This window comes from Carcharodon carcharias, chromosome 16 (genome assembly GCF_017639515.1).
Source record: "Carcharodon carcharias isolate sCarCar2 chromosome 16, sCarCar2.pri, whole genome shotgun sequence".
In the NCBI taxonomy this organism is placed as follows: domain Eukaryota; kingdom Metazoa; phylum Chordata; class Chondrichthyes; order Lamniformes; family Lamnidae; genus Carcharodon; species Carcharodon carcharias.
This window is the reverse complement of record NC_054482.1, coordinates 53,044,023-53,064,990: the sequence shown is the minus strand read 5'-3', so window position 1 is coordinate 53,064,990 and position 20,968 is coordinate 53,044,023. Positions and strand designations below refer to the sequence as shown.

Below are 20,968 nucleotides of genomic sequence, written 5' to 3'. Positions count from 1 at the left end.
GGGACCCAACAACGTTCCATGTGGAACCCCACTGGACACAGGCATCCAGTCACAAAAACACCCCTCGACTGTCACCCTCTACTTCCTGCCACTCAGCCAATTCTGGACCCAATTTGCCAAATTGTCTTTGATCCCATGGGCTCTTACCTTCGTTATCAGTCTCCCATGCGGGACTTTATCAAAAGCCTTGCTGAAATCCAAGTAGACTATGTCAAATGCATTGCCCTCATCTACACACCTGGTCACCTCTTCAAAAAATTCAATCAAATTGGTCAAACATGACCTCCGCTTAACAAAACCATGCTGACTGTCCTTGATTAATCCCTGCCTCTCCATATAGATTAATTCTGTCCCTCAAAATTGCTTTCAATAGTTTCTCCACCACTGAGGTTAGACTGACTGGCCTGTAGTTCCCTCGTTTATCCCTTCCTCCCTTCTTGAATAACGGTACCACATTGGCTGTCCCCCAGTCCTCTGGCACCTCTCCTGCCAGTGCCCCTGCTATCTCCTCCCTTGCCTCACTCAACAGCCTGGGATACATTTCATCCGGGCCTGGAGAATTATCTACTTTTAAACCTGCCAGAACACTTAGAATCTCTTCCCTTTCTATGCTTTCTTTAATTATATCACGGTCCTTCTGCTTGATACATGTACTTGTAAAATAACTTTGGATTTTCCTTTATTTTACCTGCCAATGTTTTTTCATGCTCCCTTTTTGCTCTCCTAATCTCCTTTTTAAGGGCCGCCCTACACATTCTATACTCTTCTAGGGCATCCGCTGTTTTGAGCCCTCGGTATCTTCCACTTTTCTCCTTATCCAATCCTGTATATCCCTTGACATCCAGGGTTCCTGGATTTTTTGGTCCCACCCTTTATCTTTACTGTAATATGTTGGCCCTGGACTCTCCCTATTTCCTTCTTCAATGAGTCCCACTGCTCTGATGCAGATTTATCTAAAAATAGCTGCTCCCAGTGTACACTGGCCAAATCATATCTGATCTTATTAAAATTGGCCTTCCCCCAATTTAGAACTCTGATTTCTGACCCATCCTTGTCATTTTCCAGACCACCTTGAACCTAACGGAGTTATGATCACTATCTGCAAAATTATCCGCCACTGATACCTCTACCATTTGCCTGGCTTCATTCCCTAAAATTAAGTCTTGGAACGACCCCTCTCTTGTAGGACCTTCTATGTACTGGCTTAAAAAGCTCTCCTGGATGCATTTTAAGAATTCTGCTCCCTCTGAACCTATCACACTATGACGAACCCAGTTAATGTTGGGGAAGTTGAAATCCCCCACTATTACTACCCTATTATGTTTACACTTCTCTGAAATTTGCCTACATATCTGCTCTTCTATTTCTCTCTGGCTGTTTGGGGGCCCATAGTACACTCCCAGCAATGTGATTGCTGCTTTTTTGTTTTTCAGTTCTACCCATATGGCTTCATTTGAGGAGCCTTCTAAGATGTCATCCCTCCTTACTGCTGTAATTTATTCCTTGATCAATATTGCAATACCCCCTCCTCCTTTACCTCCTTCCCTGTCTCGCCTGAAGACCCTATATCCTGGAATATTGAACTGCTAATCCTGTCCCTCTCTCAACCATGTCTCTGTGACAGCAATTACATAATACTTCCACGTGTTAATTTGTGCCCTCAACTCATCCACCTTATTCCTCAGACTCCTTGCATTAAAATAAATACCATCCAACCTTGCCAAACTTCCTTGTGCCTTAATTGGCCTATAATTTCTCTGCCTTCCAGGCTCACTTGTTTTCTCTTCTAATTTTGGCTGTGCACCTCCCCCCGCTGAACCTCCTCTCAGGATCCCATTCCTCCTGCCAAGTTAGTTTAAACCTTCCCCAAAGTAATGGGGAGGATTTTAATCAAAGCAAACACTCTCCCTTGTACCCATCTAAACAGACCCCTGCTGAACTACTCCATTAGTGAGTTCAAGAGATCAGGCAAAAATTCACAATCAGGCAATCTAGGAACTGTGTCAACAGAAGCAGATGGCCATGAAAGAGGCATGAAGGTGGCACAGGGGACATGGAGCAGGCATGAGACACATTGAGGGGGCATGGGTAAGACTTTTTAAACAAAACTTTTAAAAGGATCTCAAATTCAGACTATGGTTCATGACTCCTCTGAGGAGCTGGTCATACTCCACGAATATTGCAAAGAGCAGGTGCAGGGGAGGCGTATGAGATGCTTACCCCTGAAATGGAACCCCCAGATCAGGAGTGCAAAGTACGGGCACCCTTATCCTCTTCTAGCGAAAATTGCTGGTATCAGGAATGGGGGCAGGAATCCCAGAGTCAGGTCCCGCCCACCATTTTTAAAAGGCCTCTGGAGTCAACTCTGCAAAAATCATCCATGATGATTTACTTGTTCTGAATTATTTTAGGTCTTCCATTATATTTATGGTAAAGTCTTGATTGTACTTGGGATATCTTTGAAATGTCAAGCTAGTCAGGCAGCATCTCTGGAGAGAGAAATAAAGTTAATGTTTCATGTCAACGATGAATTGTTATTGACCTGAAACACTAATTTTGCTTCTCTCCACAAATGCTGCCTTAGAATTTCCAGCATTTTCTGTTTTTACTTCAGATTTGCAGCATGTGCAGTATGTTGCTTAGGATATCCTTGATCACAGAGGGAATATTGTTCTATGATTCTATCTCTTCATAGAGCAGACTGCCCTCTTTCTCATGCTGACAAGGTGGCATATAACAAACCCATAGTTAGTTGAAACAAAAACAAAAAATGCTGGAAAAACTCAGCAGGTCTGACAGCATCTGTGGAGAGAAAGAGCGAGTTGACTTTTTGAGTCCATCTGACCTCCCTGAAGAAGTCATATGGACTCGAAACGTTAACTCAGTCTTTCTCTCCACAGATGCTGTCAGACTTGCTGAGTTTTTCCAGCATTTTTTGTTTTTGTTTTAGATTTCCAGCATCCGCAATATTTTGCCTTTACTGTAGTTAGCTTAGATTGTTTTCAATATTAATGGTGTTTAATCAAGTCATTAAGATGTTGCAGAGCAGTTGGCAGACTATACCTTCAGTTTGGCTGAGATTTAATGGTCTGATGGTGAGAAAAACATTTGTTGTTTGATGCAATTCCAGTCTATACCGATGACTGACAATTCCACCATCTTCCTCCAGGAAAAAACATCCCTTTGACCAAGCATGTTGCCAATTCTAGAAGGGAAGAGCAAATATAGGGAAGAAAACTGCAGAATTTGTTTATTATTTTCATTCAGTAGCACATACAGGCAACAAACTTATAGTTTACATTTGGATGTATTGAGATGCGAAAGGGAAACTTGGAAATGTTATTCATTAGTAGAATTAGTAATTTGGGTCATTGAAAAATTTTCCAAATTTCTACACTTGGCATGTATAATGAGATCTTCTGTCCAGGTTGTGCAATTTTACATAAAATACCTCTGAGGCAGTGAAAATGCCAACATCCCGGCAGATATGGGTGATCTTTCAAAATTCACTAATACAACAAATCAAGTGCCCAAGCGTTCAAAACTTACTGTTAACTTGTAGATGTAAACTTACAGATACTTGACACTGAGTATGGAATAGGGACAATTAATGACTAAATAAATTGATTTAAGGCATTTTTTTGTGAAGGTTGAGATTGTTTCCTTCTTTTTAAAAATATCTAATTCCATCCTATTTCAGTTTTTGTGCCATGCACCATTGAAGGCAATGGGTCATCTCCCTGCCCCTGCCAATAGCACTTTGAAGTGACCTATTCAAGGGTACGTTGGCATCTACTCAACACCTTCTTGAGACAGCATGATAGAGATGGGGAATTCAATATATGGGGATAAAAACAGATGAACCCAAATGCCCACACTCTGGCACAGTGTACTGGAGATTTAAGAAACTGGTATTAAACCTAAAAGAACACACGCTGCCCTTGAGGCAACTGAGGTGGAGAAGAAAGCATTGTCCATCTCCTTCTGAAATTTGCCTTTGCAAAGAAGGTATGGAAGGAAATGCAGTGGTTTTCATCCTGAGCATCTCCTTAAATTAGGGCTCCATACTATGTGGGCAGTTCCCAGGGATGCACACTGAGGTAAACATCAACAGCTGCTGCAGGACCATCAACTCAGTGAAAGTTGCTCTTTGGTGTGCCTGAAAATCATTAATCTTCCACTGCAAAGAGCTGTCCACAACAGAGTGTTTCAGGCTGGCACATTCTGAGGTTAGGGATACATGCTGAGATGCACTAAAGCTTGGGACAGCTATCAAAAAGGCTCAATGAGGAAAGGCCACTGTCTAAGGCCCTGCTGCCATAGTACACCAAAGGGCTGGAATCTGTGTAAAATCTCTCGGACTTCTTGTTTGACATGAAATGTAGTATTGTAAATGTTAGTTACAATTGCAAGTAGTGAGGCACTTGAGAATGCCTCAGACTGCATTGAAAGAAATTGAATTGTATTACACTTTATTTAATGTCAAATTTGAACTTTTAGATAATGTACTTTTACAAATGTTATGAATAAAGTATATTTATGGGAAAAACCTGGTGTTAAATCTGCTAGAGGTAGTTTTTAAGATTAAAGCATTTTTAAAACATTTCCTATAAAGATCATCTTTTACAACTCAAAATATCTGCTCCTGTAAACAAAGTGCTCTGGTACAACAAGATTTTTTATTGCTTATGCAGTTAGTATGTACAGGCAGTGCAAGACTAACTTCCCAAATTTCCTGTTCACTTGGCCCTGCAGAGGTATTTTCAATAACTCATTAATATCCAATCATAATGCCACCCATGCAGAGAAAGTATGGCAGTCTCATTGTTAATCAAAAAGCAGTTTATCTTCATGGTTATGATGCATCTTATGAATCTATGACAAAGAATTACATTAAGAGAAAAAACGAAATACAATGGGATACTCCAGCCAGTTGGAACAAAATGACTGAATGAAGTGTATTAATACTACAGATATTTAATTGCTGTGAAGAAATATTTTTAGAAACATCAGGAATATTAATAACCAGAAACAATACTTCCTTTTGGGAATGTATTTTTCTTGTGAGCGTATAATTTATTGGTTTATACTAGTTTAGCATTTTATTATATTGTACTATTTTGAAACATTCCCATGGTATCCTGGCCACAGATCCAACTGCACTGGAGAGGGCATGCTCTCAGGTTGAAACCACATCCGACAGAAGAAACACAAGATAGTTGGACAATGTGTATTTTGTTGAACTGCATTCCTTCAGCCTGTCCTCTCCCTCCAACCACTTGAGGTGTACTTAGACTTTGTTTGGTCCCTCAATGCAGCAATCTCACTGAAGAAGCTTTTTGCTAACCTTATACTTTTTTCTTGACAGACACATAATTACTTAACAGTTACCTTATGGCATAAACTCATGCAAGCCTTGTCTGTTTCCTTTAGGAGTGTGTTTGTGTAAGTGTTACATAAACTTGAGGCGCTCCCACCCAACTTTCCACTTAGCCCTGCAGCGGTATTTTCAACAATCTGTTAATAACTGCTCATAATAACCATGCAGATACTGCCTTGCTAACATATTCAATGCACCAATGTAAGGTAGCAATGAATGAAGCACAAAGTGGACACTAAATACCCTAGCTGAACTTGGCACTTAAATGCAAGTTAGAAGTTTTGCTTTATGAATTCTCTTGTCTGCCTGTGGAATTAAAAGGAACAAAATGATTAAAAAGGCAACTTGCTTTGTTTGGCAGCCACTTTTTAAAATAATGTGTTGTGTTTGATAGTAACACCATGTTATTTTCAGTTTTGAAGCCCAATGTAGCAGGGTATGTATGGAGAGAGGGGTGTCAGAGTCTCCAAAATCCCCAGTTCTGATAGACAAAGGACACTTGGAATAAAAGGGACAGTAGCAACATGGATACAAAATTGGCTGAGATACAGGAAACAGGAAGCAGTGGTTTATGGATTTTTTTCAGACTGGAGGAAAGTTTCTAGTGGAGTTCCCCAAGGGACCCTTGTTCTTCCTGATATATATATATATCTTAATGAAATAGGCCTTGGTGTACATGACGTTAATTTCAAAATTTGTGGATGACACAAAGCTTGTGAACTGTGAGGATAGTATAGAACTTCAAAAGACAAGTTGATGGAATTGGCAGACAAATAGCAGATGAAATTTAATGCAGGCAGGTGGAAGTGATTCATTTTGGTAGGAAGAACATGAAGAGACAATATAAAATAAAGCGCACAATTCTAAAGGGGGTGCAGGAGCAGAGGGACATGTTGTGTAGGTCCATAAGTCATTGAAGGTGGCAGAGCAGGTCGAGTGTAGTTAATAAAGCCTACAGTATCCTAGGCTTTATTAAAAGGGGCACAGAGTACAAGTTATGTTAAATTTTCACAAAACACTGACTCGGCCTCAACTGGAATACTGCGTCCAGTTCTGAGTACCATGCTTTAGGAAAGATGTGAACGCATTAGAAAGAGTGCAGAATGATTCATGAGAATTGTTCCAGGGATGAGGAACTTCAGTCATGAAGATAGACTGGAGAAGTTGGAACTGTTTTCCTTGGAGAGTGATGAAGGGTCTGAACAGAGTAGAAAGGAAAAAACTGTTCTCACTGGTGGAAGGATCAAGAACGAAAAAGCACAAGTTTAAGGTAAGTGGCCAAAGAAACAACTGAGGGGAGAAATTTTTCCATGCAGTGTGGTTAAGATCTGGGATGCGCTGCCTGAGAGTGTGTTGGAGACAAGCTCAATCAAGGCATTCAAGGGGGAATTGGATCATTATCCAAAAAGGGAGAATGTGAAGGGTTACGGGGAGAAGGTGGAGCAGTTCATTTAGTGACCTGGCACAGACACAACCTTCCAAGCTGTGACAATTCTGTGATTCTTCAGTTGGACAGTATCTTCCTGTAATGTTATAAACAATTCCACCAGCAGTATGTTTTTGACAAAACACCAGATGGCGCTCTAGTCACTCAGATTTCCATCAAAGCTAATATGTTCCGCCTACCGAAAGAAAATGCTTTTAATACAATTCATTACAAATGGTGTATTGTGTACTGTGGAACTCAATAATTATTTTACAAGTAAATTCAACAATATTGAGGGTACGAAGGTACAAGGGACGAATTGTGGTAGGTTGGGAACTACATTAAAAGGTAGGATGGTTGACAGCAATGGTTAACATTTAAAGAATTAAAACATGGTTTACAACAAATACACATCCCTTTGAGGCACAAAAATCCAAAAAGTCATCTAACCATGGCTAACAAGCGAAGTTAAAGATTGTATTAGATTTAAGGAATAGGCTTATAAAGTGTCAAAAAAGTGGTAAGCCTGAGGATTGAAGCATTTTAGAATTCACCAAAGGAGGACCAAGAAACTGATAAATGGGAAATAGAATATGAAAGTTATCTACAGAGAAACATAAAAAAAACCTGTAAAAGCTTCAATAGATGTGTAAAAAGGAAAAAATTAGTAAAGGCGAATGTAGGCCCATTACAAGCAGACACAGAAGATCTTATAATGTGAAATAAGGAAATGGCAGAGAAACTATACAAATACTTGTGTCTGTCTTCACAGAGGAAGATACAAAAAACCTTCCAGAAATACTAGAGAACCAAGTAATTAATGAGAATGAGGGACTGAAAGGTAGTACTAGAAAAACAATGGAACTGAAAGTTGATAAATCCCATGGACCTCATGATCTACATCCCAGTGTTGAAAGAGGTGGCTGTAGAGATAGTGGATGCACTGGTGGTCACCTTCCAAAATTGGAGAGATTCTGGAACGGTTCCTGCAGATTGTAAGGTGGCAAAGTTAACCCCACTATTTAAGAAGGGAGGAGCGAGAAAACAAGAAACTACAGACCTGTTAGCCTGACATCAGTAAAAGGGAAAATACTAGAATCTATTAATAAAGGATATGATAACTGGATACTTAGAAAATAATGGTAGGATTCAGCAGAGTCAACATGGATTTATGAAAGGGAAATCATGTTTGACAAACCTGTGAGTTTTTTGAGGATGTAACTAACAGAATAGATAAGGAGGAAACAGTGGATGTGGTGAATTTGCATTTTCAGAAGGCTTTTGAAAAGGTTCCACACAAGAAGTTAGTACACAAAATTACAGCAAATGCATAGATTGAGAACCAGTTGACGGACAAAAACAAAGAGTAGAAATAAACAGGATATTCTCAGGTTGGCAAGCTGTGACTAGCGGGGTAGCACAAGGATCAGTGCTTGGCCCTCAACTATTCACAATCTATATCAATAATTTGGATGTGGGAACCAAATGTAATATTTCCAACTTTCCTGCTGACACAAAACTAAGTGGGAATGAGAGATGTGGGGCGGATGCAAAGAGGATTCAAGGGGATTTAGACAGACTAAGTGAGTGGAGTAAGAACATGCAGATAGAATATAACGTGGAAAATATGAGATTATCCAATTTGGTATGAAAAACAGAAACAAAGAGTATTTCTTAAATGGTGAGAAATTGGGATGTCCTAAATGACCTGGATTTCATTGTTCATGAGTCACTGAAAGCTAACATGCAGGTGCAGCAAGCAATTGTGGAGGCAAATGCTATGTTGACTTTTAATGCAAAAGGATTTGAGTACAGGAGTAAAGGTGTCTTGCTGTAATTGTATACAGCCTTAGTGAGATTGTAGATGGGGTATTGTGCACAGTTTTGTTCTGCCTGTCAAGGGAAGGATATACTTGCCACAGAGGGAGTGCAACTTAGGTTCACCAGACTGATTCCTGAGATGACGGTTTTGTCCTATGAGGACAAATTGAGGAGATTGGGCCTATATTCTCTCGAGTTTAGAAGAACAAGAGATGATCTCATTGAAACACACAAAATTCTTACAGGGTAGATGCAGGAAAGATGTTTCTCCTGGCGGGGTTCTGGAACCTGGGCACACAGTCTCAAAATAAGGGGCAGGCCATTTAGGACTGAAGTGAGGAGGAATCTCTTCACTCAAAGTAGTAAATCTTTGGAATTCTCTATTCCAGAGGGCTGAGGAGGCCCATTCATCAAGTTGTTCAAGGCAGAGATCAACAGATTTCTAGATATTAAATACATCAAGGGACATTGGGATGGTGTGGGGAAATGGAATTGAGGTAGATCAGCCATGATCTAGTTGGATGGCAGAGCCAGCTCGAGGAGCTGCATGGCCTACTCCTGCTCCTATTTCCTACGTTCCTATGTAATACTATTTCATGAGCAGAAAATCATAGAAATAACACAAAGATTTTTTGTTTACTTATAACACAGAATGAAATTTCCTTTTTTAAGAGTATGCTCCTCCTTTTCTCTTCCTTCCAAATCATGCACCAGCAGGACTCGTATGTTTTTAGGGATTCACCATTAGACTACACATAACAAACTATTAAAAGGTACAACTGAGTGGCTTGAAATTATTCTCCTTCCTTTTTTGAGAAAAGCATTTGGTTCCTCCACTCCCATCTTTATCCTCCAAATAGCAGCAAAACTAATGCAGGAGTTCAGCTTAACAAAAGCTGATCCGACATGTCAAGGCACAAAATAGATTTATTTTAAAACACATCTCTTTACATATAAATTCTTCATAATTATGGATATTCAATGCAACAAGCCCATTTCTTTAAAATAAAAGCAAAAACTGTAGATGCTGGAAATAGTAAATTAAAAACAGAATGTGCTGGAAAAACTCAGTAGGCCTAGCAGCATCTGTGGAGGGAGAACAGTGTTAACGTTTTGAGTCAAATATGACACTTCTTTGGAGAGTTCTGAGAGCACCAGTGATCCTCAGGCACCTTGTTCACATTGCCATTCTTCATGTGTAAATTTAGACAGAGAATGTTGGCAGCTTATTCAAAGATGGCGCACTTCACAGCCAAACTCAGTTGTGTCCTTGTGCAATATCTGATAATGCACTTTCCAGTAGGGGTCACTGGATAACCATCAGAAGCATGAACTCTGGCAGATTTGATCACGCGAGCTCAAAGGCACTGAGGCCAAATGTAGAGCAATAACTGCTGTCCCAGCTGAGATCAGTTAACTCAACATTGACTGGAATTGAAACTTGGGCCTCTGTTCTAATTGGCCTAATACTGCATCAAGCCTTCACCCTAGCTAGAGCCCAAATTGTTTTAAAGGTAAGCCATGAACTTAGGGACTAAAGGAAAGATCTCTTCAGCGACAGGTTATTCTGGCCAACATTCTCTTTTGTGATCATACATACTGCCAACAATCTCACCTGTGAAAGAATTGCTGTAACAGTGCATCGCCAGTGTGATATCCTCCACACAGTTAACAGCAATGAAATGTGATTGATGAAGTCACCACACTACTTTCATCATAATTTACAAGTAAAATGTAATCTGTTTTAACTCTGCTGAAACAGATAGTATCATGTAAGATCAATACATTATGAACGTCTTTTTTATTTTAAAAATTCCAACATCTGAGGCAAAATTCAAGATTAAAAACAAGACAGACCCACAGATCACAAAGAGCAGACAGAGGCCGGGCTGTTATATATTATGACATCACTATGCCCCAGGCACAACATTATTCACAAAGTTCAGTTTGCAAATGAGCAAAGGAGTGCACAGATTTTAAATGTGGTTGCAGCTGTTTTTTTTTTAAAACTGCTGCTAGGTTAATGTGCCATTGGATTTACTTTTAAGAGTTAACCACCACCAGCTAAATGCAATGTTATTCTAACCAAGTTCTGCTGGACTGGAGTGAATGGGAACTAATTTGCAAAAATTGTGATGTGATGATCATTTGATAAAATAACTAGGTCAGTCAAGAAAGGAATATTTCAGCCCATTAGCCACTGTTGACTTCTTCCCCCTCCCAAAATGTTCAATTAGATAATGCAAATAAAACTAGTGTGCAGTTTTTAACAAGCTTAACCATATACTGCAATAATTTACAACACTTTGCCATATTGTTTAAACAAAACAAGATTTCAAAATAAAACAACATCAGAGTGTTTCTTGCATCAGATGTCTTTTTTGGTGGAAGCTATTACTGGGATAGAATTAGCTACAAAAGAGCCTAAGGGGTATAATTACTTGGAAGGAGAATGTGATATACGGTCCCACTGAAACACTGCATTCAGACATTTAATATAGGAAGCCATGACACCTTTTCCGTTTCATCATATATTTATACTGCCTTTGTGTTTTTGGGTTGCACTGTAGGGAGGGGAAAGAGGTGTCAAGCGAGATGTGGCTCTGTTAGTTCTCTGTGCCGTAGCACTAGAATCATCAATGCACAATTTTTACAGAAGGTCTCCAGGCTCCCATTCACAACTAGAACGGTAACATTTTCCAATTTTCTCTTGGAGCATTTACAGCTGTTATTGTACTGAATGCTGAAAGGAAAATCTAACAGAAGTTGAGAGATGAAGGAAGGAAAGAAAAGAGGGAAAAAAAATCAACATTAACACTACACAAATATTGACTTTGTAAAGTCAATATCATGTTATCTTTACCCCTTAGGAACTAAAATTGAAAGAGGCTGATTCTAGTTTTGAAACAAGCAGTACGTGCAGTCAATACTTCTTTTCTGTAATATTTCTTTTTGATCCCAGAGATCAAAATAAGGAAAAAAAAAGAGAAAAAATACTTCTAACTTCAAAATTTGTCCTCTGCTAAAATTGATCGATGAATCTTGTAGGGAGTTTGAGCAAGTTACTGGTAAATTCTCTCAAATGCAACAGAGATCCATTCATTCCCAATGCATTCCCAAACCAATTGTAGAATTCCCATTAACCTATAAAATCACTACCCTATCATTTCATCATATAATGCCTGATCCATAACGATGCCTAAACCAGATTCATTTTTTTCCTTGAATTTTTTTTCTCAATTTCTGTCCTTCTCAAAGGTGGTAACTTGCATTAATGTGCAGTTCCATGGGCACCATCTGTCTTCCAACACTATGCCCAGCTGGCCATTCTTTGCATGTTCCTCATCAACAACTGCAGCATGCCTACTGTCACCTAGGATAAAATCAGCTAACTCAGCACAGATCAGGGATTGAACCTAGGACCTACAAGTCAGTATGGCTCAGGTTCACATCACACTAAAGACATGGAAGTGTTCCCACATTTTTTCTAGTGTTGCTTCAATTATTCAGGAGCACAACACTCAATGGCTGGGCATCACCTAATTTCACTTGGAGCCATTTTCAATTAATTGCTTTTGGAAATGAATAGCTTACGGTGAAATCTTTTCAACCAGAATGCATTTATTTTGGAACATGATGTATGAAATTTACTCTAAAACTGAAGCACATGAAGAGGTTAAGATGATCACCAGAGCAAATCTTGAATGCTTTATCATATGATCTGCAAGATGCATTACTGCTCTGGAGAATACTCAGATGCATTAATCTCTACATAGAATTATAGTAACTTTCCATATTTGTAATTTTGCCAATGGGGAGGGTGTTTATATGTGCATGTGTGTTTTTGGGTTTATGGCGGGGGGGTGGGGGGAGAAGAAATAGTCATAGCAGATCATAACAATTGGACAATTCTTGCCTGCATTTCACAGTTAGTCATGAAACTTCCTGTGCCATGCATTATTAGGACAGGAGTAATATTGGCACTTAATGTACTGACTAACACAAGTAAGTAACAGCTCAAAAAAAGAGAAAAATGTTTCCCAACATTGAAAATTGAGTTGCAGAATCAATAATTAGATATTGAGTAAGAAAATGATTGGGTTCAGCAGCAACACCTGTTACACTCAACTATACTGCTACCATCCACTATCTGAATTTATTCATGAAGAATGGCCACTTAGCCCGGGTACCCATAGTCAGCCAATGCTGCTGAACTGTGTAGCATGAAAACTCAGTGCCTTTAGGGAAAAGCTAGCAAATAAATGCTACTGGCTGACTGTCCTGCTCTGCATTTCCCGATTTTGTGTTTTTATTTCAAATTTCCAGCATTTACAGTTTATTTTTCTTTTTGCAAATAAATACCTGATATTGAAATTTAAACCTTTTTTAAAAAAAGGTATTTCTATAATTCACTAAACCTGCACTAGAGTAAAAAGGGAAATATTAAATATTTATTATTTGTCTGCTCCACTTTACTGCAACAAGAAATACACAAGTCTGCAAATTGCAATGATGGCGTGACTAGTAAACAGTAATGTCACTACAATAGTTTGAGATGTACTGTCGACTATGTCCTTAGGGCTACTCCACTGTTTCTGTACTCTTGCTAATTGGGCCAGCGGTGCAAATTACATTATGTTCATTATCTGGAGTTATTACTTTTAGTATGGGTACTCGAGTCTCTGTGGATAAACAACATTTTTATATTCAGCAACATTTTTTACTGGGATAAAAAAATGTAGAGCAATAATGCAACATAACCAGCAGAATTATCCTAAAGATTCACACTCTATCCTGACTTGGACATATATCATTATTGCTTCACTGTTGCTGAATCAAAATCCTGGAAGTCACCCACTAACAGTCTACCTACGCAAGGACTGAAGTGGTTCCACCTTCTCAAAGGCAATAAATGTTGGCCTTGTCAGCAATACCCACACACCATAAACAAATAAATTAATTAAAAAGCATTTGAATTAAATTTATTCTCTTCCTTTCTTTGCCAATATTTATCTTTGTAAGTTTAATTTACCCACACATATAGTTAAAGATATCAATAAGACATAAAATGCTGCTATTCTGAATATGGATTTCACACAGAGCATCAATCAGCTTTCTTATTTCAGAAGCAGACTAAACCTCTGTATTTCTGGCACATTATTTTTATTTATTCATTTCAGATTTCTATTAAGGGTAGGTTTCTTTTTTTCTCTAAATGAATGAGAAACGGTGTGCTTCACAGATCTGACATCAGAAACTTGAAGAATTACCTTTATTGCTTTGGGCTCTGTTAATTTCAGACATTTTGTACTGGTAGCTCCCATACTGATGGTAGAAGAAATTGAGGCCTTGCGACTTCGAGCAGATGAGGGTCTTGATGAAAGTCTGCTATCAACTGAAATACAGTCATGCGTATAGTTAGAATTCTTACCTTACATCAGTTTTTGTTTGAAGATCAGAGAGCTTGTGAAAAGATAAAAGGCACAGTTATAATACCATTACCAGTTGATGACTAGAACCTGCTTCTAGCAATGTTAACCTAGCAGACCCAAGATAAACCACCAGTTTCTTATCAGGGACAGGGATGCTCATTACAGATGTACTTGCATCCATTCACACAAAAAAAACAATCTTGCCGTTTAGAAAAACCTCAGTGGGAAAACTGCCATTTGTCCTACTGTATCTCTACTTAACTACTATTTACTATTCACCAGCCAAACACTATTAAAGCCCAGGATTTTATGTGAATAGGTGGGGCTGGTGGCAGGTGGCACTAACCCTCCCAATCTCACCGAAATCTCATGCTGGTTGGCCAATTGACAGCGAGTGGGTGGGGGGAGGCTGTTGACGTTGGGTAATGAGGTGGAGGCCAATGTATCAGCTGATGCCAATGGATGTGCTGGAGGATTGTTTAACGTCCTGCTAGCAGTAGAACACAGCTAAAGGCCTCCTGTAGTCAAGCCAGCCATTCTTCAAACAGTTCAGATAAGGTTCACTAGGTTCATTCCTAGGATGAAGGGGATGTCTTATGAGGAAAGGTAGAACAAGTTGGACTTATATCATTTGAGTTCAGAAGAATGAGAGATGATCTCATTGAAACATAAGATTCTGAGGGGGCTTGACAGGTTAGATACTGGGATGAAGTTTCCCCATGTGACTTGACGGTACCATTTTAGAATAAGGGGTCACCTGTTTAGATTGGAGATGAGGAGGAATTTATTCTCTCAGCAGGTCATTAATCTTTGGAATTCTCTACCCATAGATTAATGGAGGCTGGGTCACTGGATACATTCAAGGCTGAATTGGACAGATTTTTGATCGACAAAGAAGTCAAGGGTTATGTTGGAGGGTGGGGCAGGAAAACGCATCTGAGGCTATGATCAGATCAGTCTTATCGTATTGAATGGAGGAGCAGATTCAAAGGGCTGAATGGCCTACTCCTGTTCCTTTTTCTTATGCTCTTACGTACCTCCTACAATCCAGCCAGTCATTACCTCAAGACCTCCTGAAATCCATACGAACATACAAATTGGAAGCAGGGGTAGGCCACTCAGTCCCTCCAGCCTGCTCTGCCATTCAATAAGATCATGGCTGATCTGATTGGAACCTCAACTCCACATTCCCGCCTACCTTTGATGACCTTTCATCCCCATGCTTATCAAGAATCTATCTACTTCTGCCTTAAAAATTTCAAAGACTTGCTTCCATCACCTTTTGAGGAACAGAGTTCCAAAGACTCATGACCCTCAGAGAAGAAATTTCTCCTGATCTGTCTTAAATGGGCAACCCCTTATTTTTAAGCAGTGACCTCTAATTCTGATTTCCCCCACAAGAAGAAACATCCTTTCCACATGCACCTGTCGAGACCTTCAGGATTTTATATCTTTCAATCAAGTCTCCTCTTACTCCACTAATCTTCAGTGGATACTTAGCCTGTCCAACCTTTACTCATTATACAACCCACCCATTTCAGGTGTTAGCAGTAAATATTCTCTGGATTGCTTCCAACAAAATTACATTCTTCCTTAAATAAGGAGACCAATATTTTACACTGTACTTTAAAGGTGGTCTCACCAATGTCCTATATAACTAAAGTATACCTCCCTGCATTTATATTCAATTCCCCTCACAATAAATGATAACATTCTATTAGCTTTCCTAATTACTTCCTGTGCCTGCTTACTAACCTTTTGCAATTCATGCACTATGACACCCAGATCTCTCTGCATCTCAGAGCTCTGCAATCTCTCACTAGTTAAGATAATATGCTTCTTTTTCATTCTTCCTGCCAAAATGGACAATTTCACATTTTCCCACATTATACTCCACTTGCCAGTTCTTTGCCCACTCACTTAACACATCTATATCCCTTTGTAGCCTCCTTATGTCCTTTTCACAACTTACTTTCCTACCTTTCTTTGTGTCATCAGCAAATTTAGCAATCGTACCTTCAATTCCTTCATTCAAGTCATTTATATAAATTGTAAAAAGTTGAGGGCCCAGCACTGACCCCTGTGGCACACCACTCTTAAGAACATAACAACATAAGAACTAGGAGCAGGAGTAGGCAATTCAGCCTCTCGAGCCTGCCCCGCCATTCATTATGATCATGGCTGATCTCATTTCGGCCTCAACTCCAATTTCCTGCCCTCTCCCCATAACCTTTCAACCCATTACTAATTAAAAATCTGTCTATCTCCTCCTTAAATTTATTCAGCGTCCCGGCATCCACTACATTCTGAGGTTGTGAATTCCACAAATTCACGACCCTTTGAGAAAAGTAATTCCTCCTCATCTCTGATTGATATCTACCACCCCTTAGCCTAAAACTATGCCTCTTGTTCTAGAATGCCCCAGAAGGGGAAACATCCACTCCACGTCTACTTTGTCTATTCCCTTTAGCATCTTATATACCTCAATTAGATCTCCTCTCATCCTTCTAAATTCTAGTGAATATAGGCCTAAACTGCTCAATCTCTCCTTATAAGACAAGCCCTGCATCTCTGGAATCAATCTAGCAAACCTCCTCTGAACAGCCTTCAGTGCAACTACATCCTTCCTCAAGAAAGAGGACCTAAACTGTGCACAGTACTCCATGTGTGGTCTCACCAATGCCTTGTACAGTTGCAATAACACTTCCCTATTTTTATACTCCATTCCTTTAGCAATAAGTAACAAAATTCCATTTGCCTTCCTTATTACCTGCATACTAGCTTTCAGCGATTCATGCACGAGGACACCCAGATCCCTCTGCACTGAAGTATTCTGAAGTTTCTCTCCATTTAAATAATAAGTCTTCTTCTGACCAAAATGGATAACCTCACATTTATCCACGTTAAACTCCATCTGCCAAATTTTGGCCCATTCACCTAACTTTTCCATATCATTTGTAAATTTCTTATTTCTTCATTGCAACTTACTTTCCCAACTATTTTGGTGTCATTTGCAAATTTAGCTATAGTACCTTCAATCCCTGAATACTCCTACATCTTGCATTACATCTTGCCAACCAGAAAATCCACTCCAAAGCTTCCTGCATTCCAGCCAGTAATCCCATCGAAACCTCCTTAATTGCAGCCAGCCAACCTCTCAAAACTTCCTGTATTTCATCCAGCCATCTCCTAAAGTTCCAGCCAGCAGTGCAGCCCTGCCAGATGGAGAAGGCCAAGGGGTCAGCGAAGCTAGCATAGTGAAGGCCGCAGGAAGAGGCACTTGTCAGCATAGTAGAAATATGATCCGGGTGGCCCCATGGTTCAGGCTTGACTTACTGCATGTTCTTCTCCAGGTTACTTGGGAAAGGCAGGAGGTCCTCTTCCCCAGGGACAGGAAGAGGAGGCCTCCCCATCTAACCAAGCAAGCCTGGATGGAAATCGTGGTGGAAGTCGGCAGCTGTAGATTCATCCAGAGAACCTGACTGCAGTGCCACAAGTGTGTCAATGACCTTCTCCATTCCACCAAAGCGAGTACCACACTTGGTTGCCTTTGCAGGGTCAGCATAAGGATAAGTGTGAGGGTGCGGCTGCTGGGGAGGGAAGTCGACATGTGGTGGCAATGGGATGAGGCTGCAGCTTCTCCTATGAAAGGAATTAATTTTGGCAGTTTGGTCAAGGGGTGCAGGTCTATCAGTGGCAACTGTTGCAAAGTTGCTCTAGAGTGGCCCAATGTCACATGCATTTGAGTGGCCCCAAAGTCAGCAGTTACAGTGCTAGATGCTTAGGTGTTGCGCTAGTTTTTGTGGGGCAACTGACATTCCTCTTCCTTATTCCCACAGGAGAAGATGTTCCACAAAGCCAAAGGAAGGGCCCAGAAGGGCAGCGGCATCCTATTTCTTGCAATCCTAATGCCAAATGAAAAGGTGGTCTTGAACTCGCAGGGCAACATGGCAGCTGCTCTATCATGGACAGTGAATCAGGAGTGTAATCCCAAGAGGCTGAGTAGCCTCATGACCAAGCATAAGGGAGCCTCTGGTGAGCACGAAGGATGGTGTTCCTGTATCCTCTACTGTACATACATCGATCTGAACACCATTGATTCTGGAGGCTCATATTTGGAAGAGCTTTGATCTTTCTGTTCATTTGCACAAGTCAACACGAAGAACAAAGGATTCCCATTTCTTAGGGGCTGAGGAGGAGATGGTGACCTCAGAAGTTGCCACAACACATCATCCCCTGCAACCTCTATCAGTCAAATACTTTCAGAACAGTGAGTATATGTTCACGCTGAGATTCAGGGTCACAACCTGATAGGAGTACCACACACGCAGCTGTCCAGCTGTCAAAGGCTCTGACAGCCGAGGCTACTGACAGTTGGAGGAGGCTATGCAAATGCTGAGTCCCAGGCTGATGACAAACCTCTGGAGTCATCAGTTAGGTGGCAGATGCTAGAAGTTCAGCATGAGATGAGCAACGAATGGGCAAAGATTTCAAATAGAATATAGCTTTTAGCTTTAGTAATTAAAGGGTAGTAAGATAAGTGGACATTTGATTGAGAAGCTGGTAATAACTTTGATACAAATGCAATTCAAACAAGCTTAGGTTTATTACACTTAAAAGGTAACCTGAGTTTATCTTACAAGGTCAGAGTTGATGGTGATAAAAATGAATAATGAAGTTTGTAAGGGAGCCAGCAGGTCTGGAGAAGGAGTCATAAACTCCAACAATAATATAAATTATTCATATGGGTCATAAGCATTTGCGTTAAAAAGTAAAATAGTTTGTTTACATTTCTATTTGAAGTATCCCAAAGCATGTCATGTTGCCATGGAGATAGTGATTCAGGGTGGAGCCTTAGTTAGAAAGTACTTTATTTCATTTATCTTTGTGTGTGTTGCTGACAGAAGCAACCAGTTCAATTTGAGGACAGACCGGGACAGTTATAGCTTTGCTTTGGTATATACTGCAGCTCACTGTGTTGGGAGAGCCAAAAGGAATAAAGTTAATCAGGCCTGCATCCTAAGCAGAGAAAATACCAACTTTATTGTTCACTATAAAGAATGTGGGTGAGGCACGAGCTGAGTTTGGAACTCGTGTTTGGAACTGAGTTTGGAAAAGCTAGAAGATTTTACTATCTCGAAGCTAGAGGAAGAAATCTACAGTGGTCCTCACAGAGCCTTGTGACAGAAGGCTGTGTGCAGTTAGCTTGGTAGCAGTCAGCTTGGTCAGTCAGCAGGAGCTGTGAGCCATCCATGGGACTAGAAACATAGAAGCCATTAGGACCAAGAGGTGTTCTTACATTCTAAATCCCTAAACAAGAAGGCAATAAAGCCCAAGTTTGAACTGAAGAGTCCACAGTTAGGAGGTTTGGAAGATAATTTGGAGGATCAGTTAGTCTAAAAGCTAATAAAGTATCCCCAAGAAATTTTAAACTTTAAAGAATAGCTGGAACACTGAGGAGACTTCTGGAGTGCTGTGGCATGTCTTTGGGTAGGCCTCAAGAAAAGTAAATGAACCTTCAAGTTTCTTGTAATAGGTAATGGAACCCTTGGGGGAAAGTAACAAGTAGAACGGAGGTTATAGCACAAGTCTTTATAAATTATAGTGTTAGGTTAGTGATGGTTGCTTCGTTTAATCTTTAAGTATAGAGTAACATTTGTTTTTGTTTAAAAACGTGAAATCTTGTGGTATAATTACTGGGTGTTCGGATTTCTCATAAAACGTTAACGGTCTCTAACAGGATTTTAACATCTGTCATTGGATGCCGGAGATGCATGAACTCTGTATGCCATTGGCTCATCCATGAGCTCAATGTAGCAATGGTAAGGCAAGAGGTGAATGAGGTGCTTAGAGTTTCCACCTGCACAGGTTAGCAGGCAGGCACAAGTATGCCTTGCAAGGGTGGAGGAGCAGTTGGCTTCTGTATCTGGAGGCTCTTGTCAGGCTGCTCCAATTGTGGCCAGTGGGTCCTCAGCCTCTCTGCCAGTGAGACGACTGGCTCAGGTAGTCATAATGACAGAGGAGACTCCTGCACCAGGTCAGGATCCCTCATGCCGGGGCCCCAACAGGCCTCAGGCAGCCAGTGGACAGCAGCCAAGGTCACCCCAGGCCAGGGGCCATTAAGGTCAGCAACCTGCCTTCTCTACTGCTGGTAGCACAGTGGGAGCAGCGCAAAGAAGCACTCATAAAAGAATTAATAAAACACAATATATACACTTGATCTTTACCAGTAAATAAATAGTTATGGTGTTACTGCTTGTGTGTGCCAATGTTTGTAATAAAGATGTCATTTGTTTACATAGCATTTCTATCTATTGTTGGAGGCCCTCTGGAAGTTCAGGAGTACCATGGCTTGTCTCAAAGGCTGTATGGGAGGGACTAAAGCATTTGTGGTCATCCTTTTGACCATACAGAAGCAGGGAAGAAGGGAAAGGCGCCTGGGCTTGCAACCGAGGTAAACGCCTCCCTTCCGCCTAAGTCATTGTGCCCTCCTTGTGGCCTCTCATGTCTTTCAGGATGTTGCGACTGGACATCAGCTTCCCCATCATCCTCCTCATCCGAAGATGCCTTGCACTCCACTAAATCCCCATTGGTCAGGGCTTCTTTCCTCTGTAGAGCCAGGTTATGCAGAATGCAGCAGACCACTATGATCCACGGCACCTCACTGGACATATTTAAGTGCCCCACAGGAACGATCCAGGAAGCTGAATTTCATCTTCAGGAGACCAATCTGCTCATTGGTTGTTTGGGTCATCATGTGGCTGTGCACTTTTCCTCTGCTTCCGTCCTCAGGTTCCTCACTTAAGTTAGTGGGTTTAGTGGGTTGTCCACGTTGCCAAGAATCCAACCTTGAAGGTGCACGGGGGAAGTGAAAAGCTTAGGCACCTTGATGGAGTAGAATCCCATCCA

General features: G+C 40.6%; 1 protein-coding gene across 4 annotated transcripts in view; it reads right to left on the bottom strand.

Moving 5' to 3' along the window:
• The window catches only part of efcab7 (EF-hand calcium binding domain 7), a 132,581-nt gene that overhangs the window by 41,914 nt on the left and 69,699 nt on the right, over positions 1–20,968 (bottom strand). For all 4 annotated transcript variants that reach the window (XM_041208888.1, XM_041208887.1, XM_041208886.1 and 1 more), the window contains exons 6-7: positions 13,898–14,022; positions 3,064–3,205 (exon numbers count right to left, since the gene is read on the bottom strand). In XM_041208888.1, the coding sequence (XP_041064822.1) occupies positions 3,064–3,205; positions 13,898–14,022 (267 nt within the window). The remainder of the gene's footprint in view (positions 1–3,063; positions 3,206–13,897; positions 14,023–20,968) is intronic.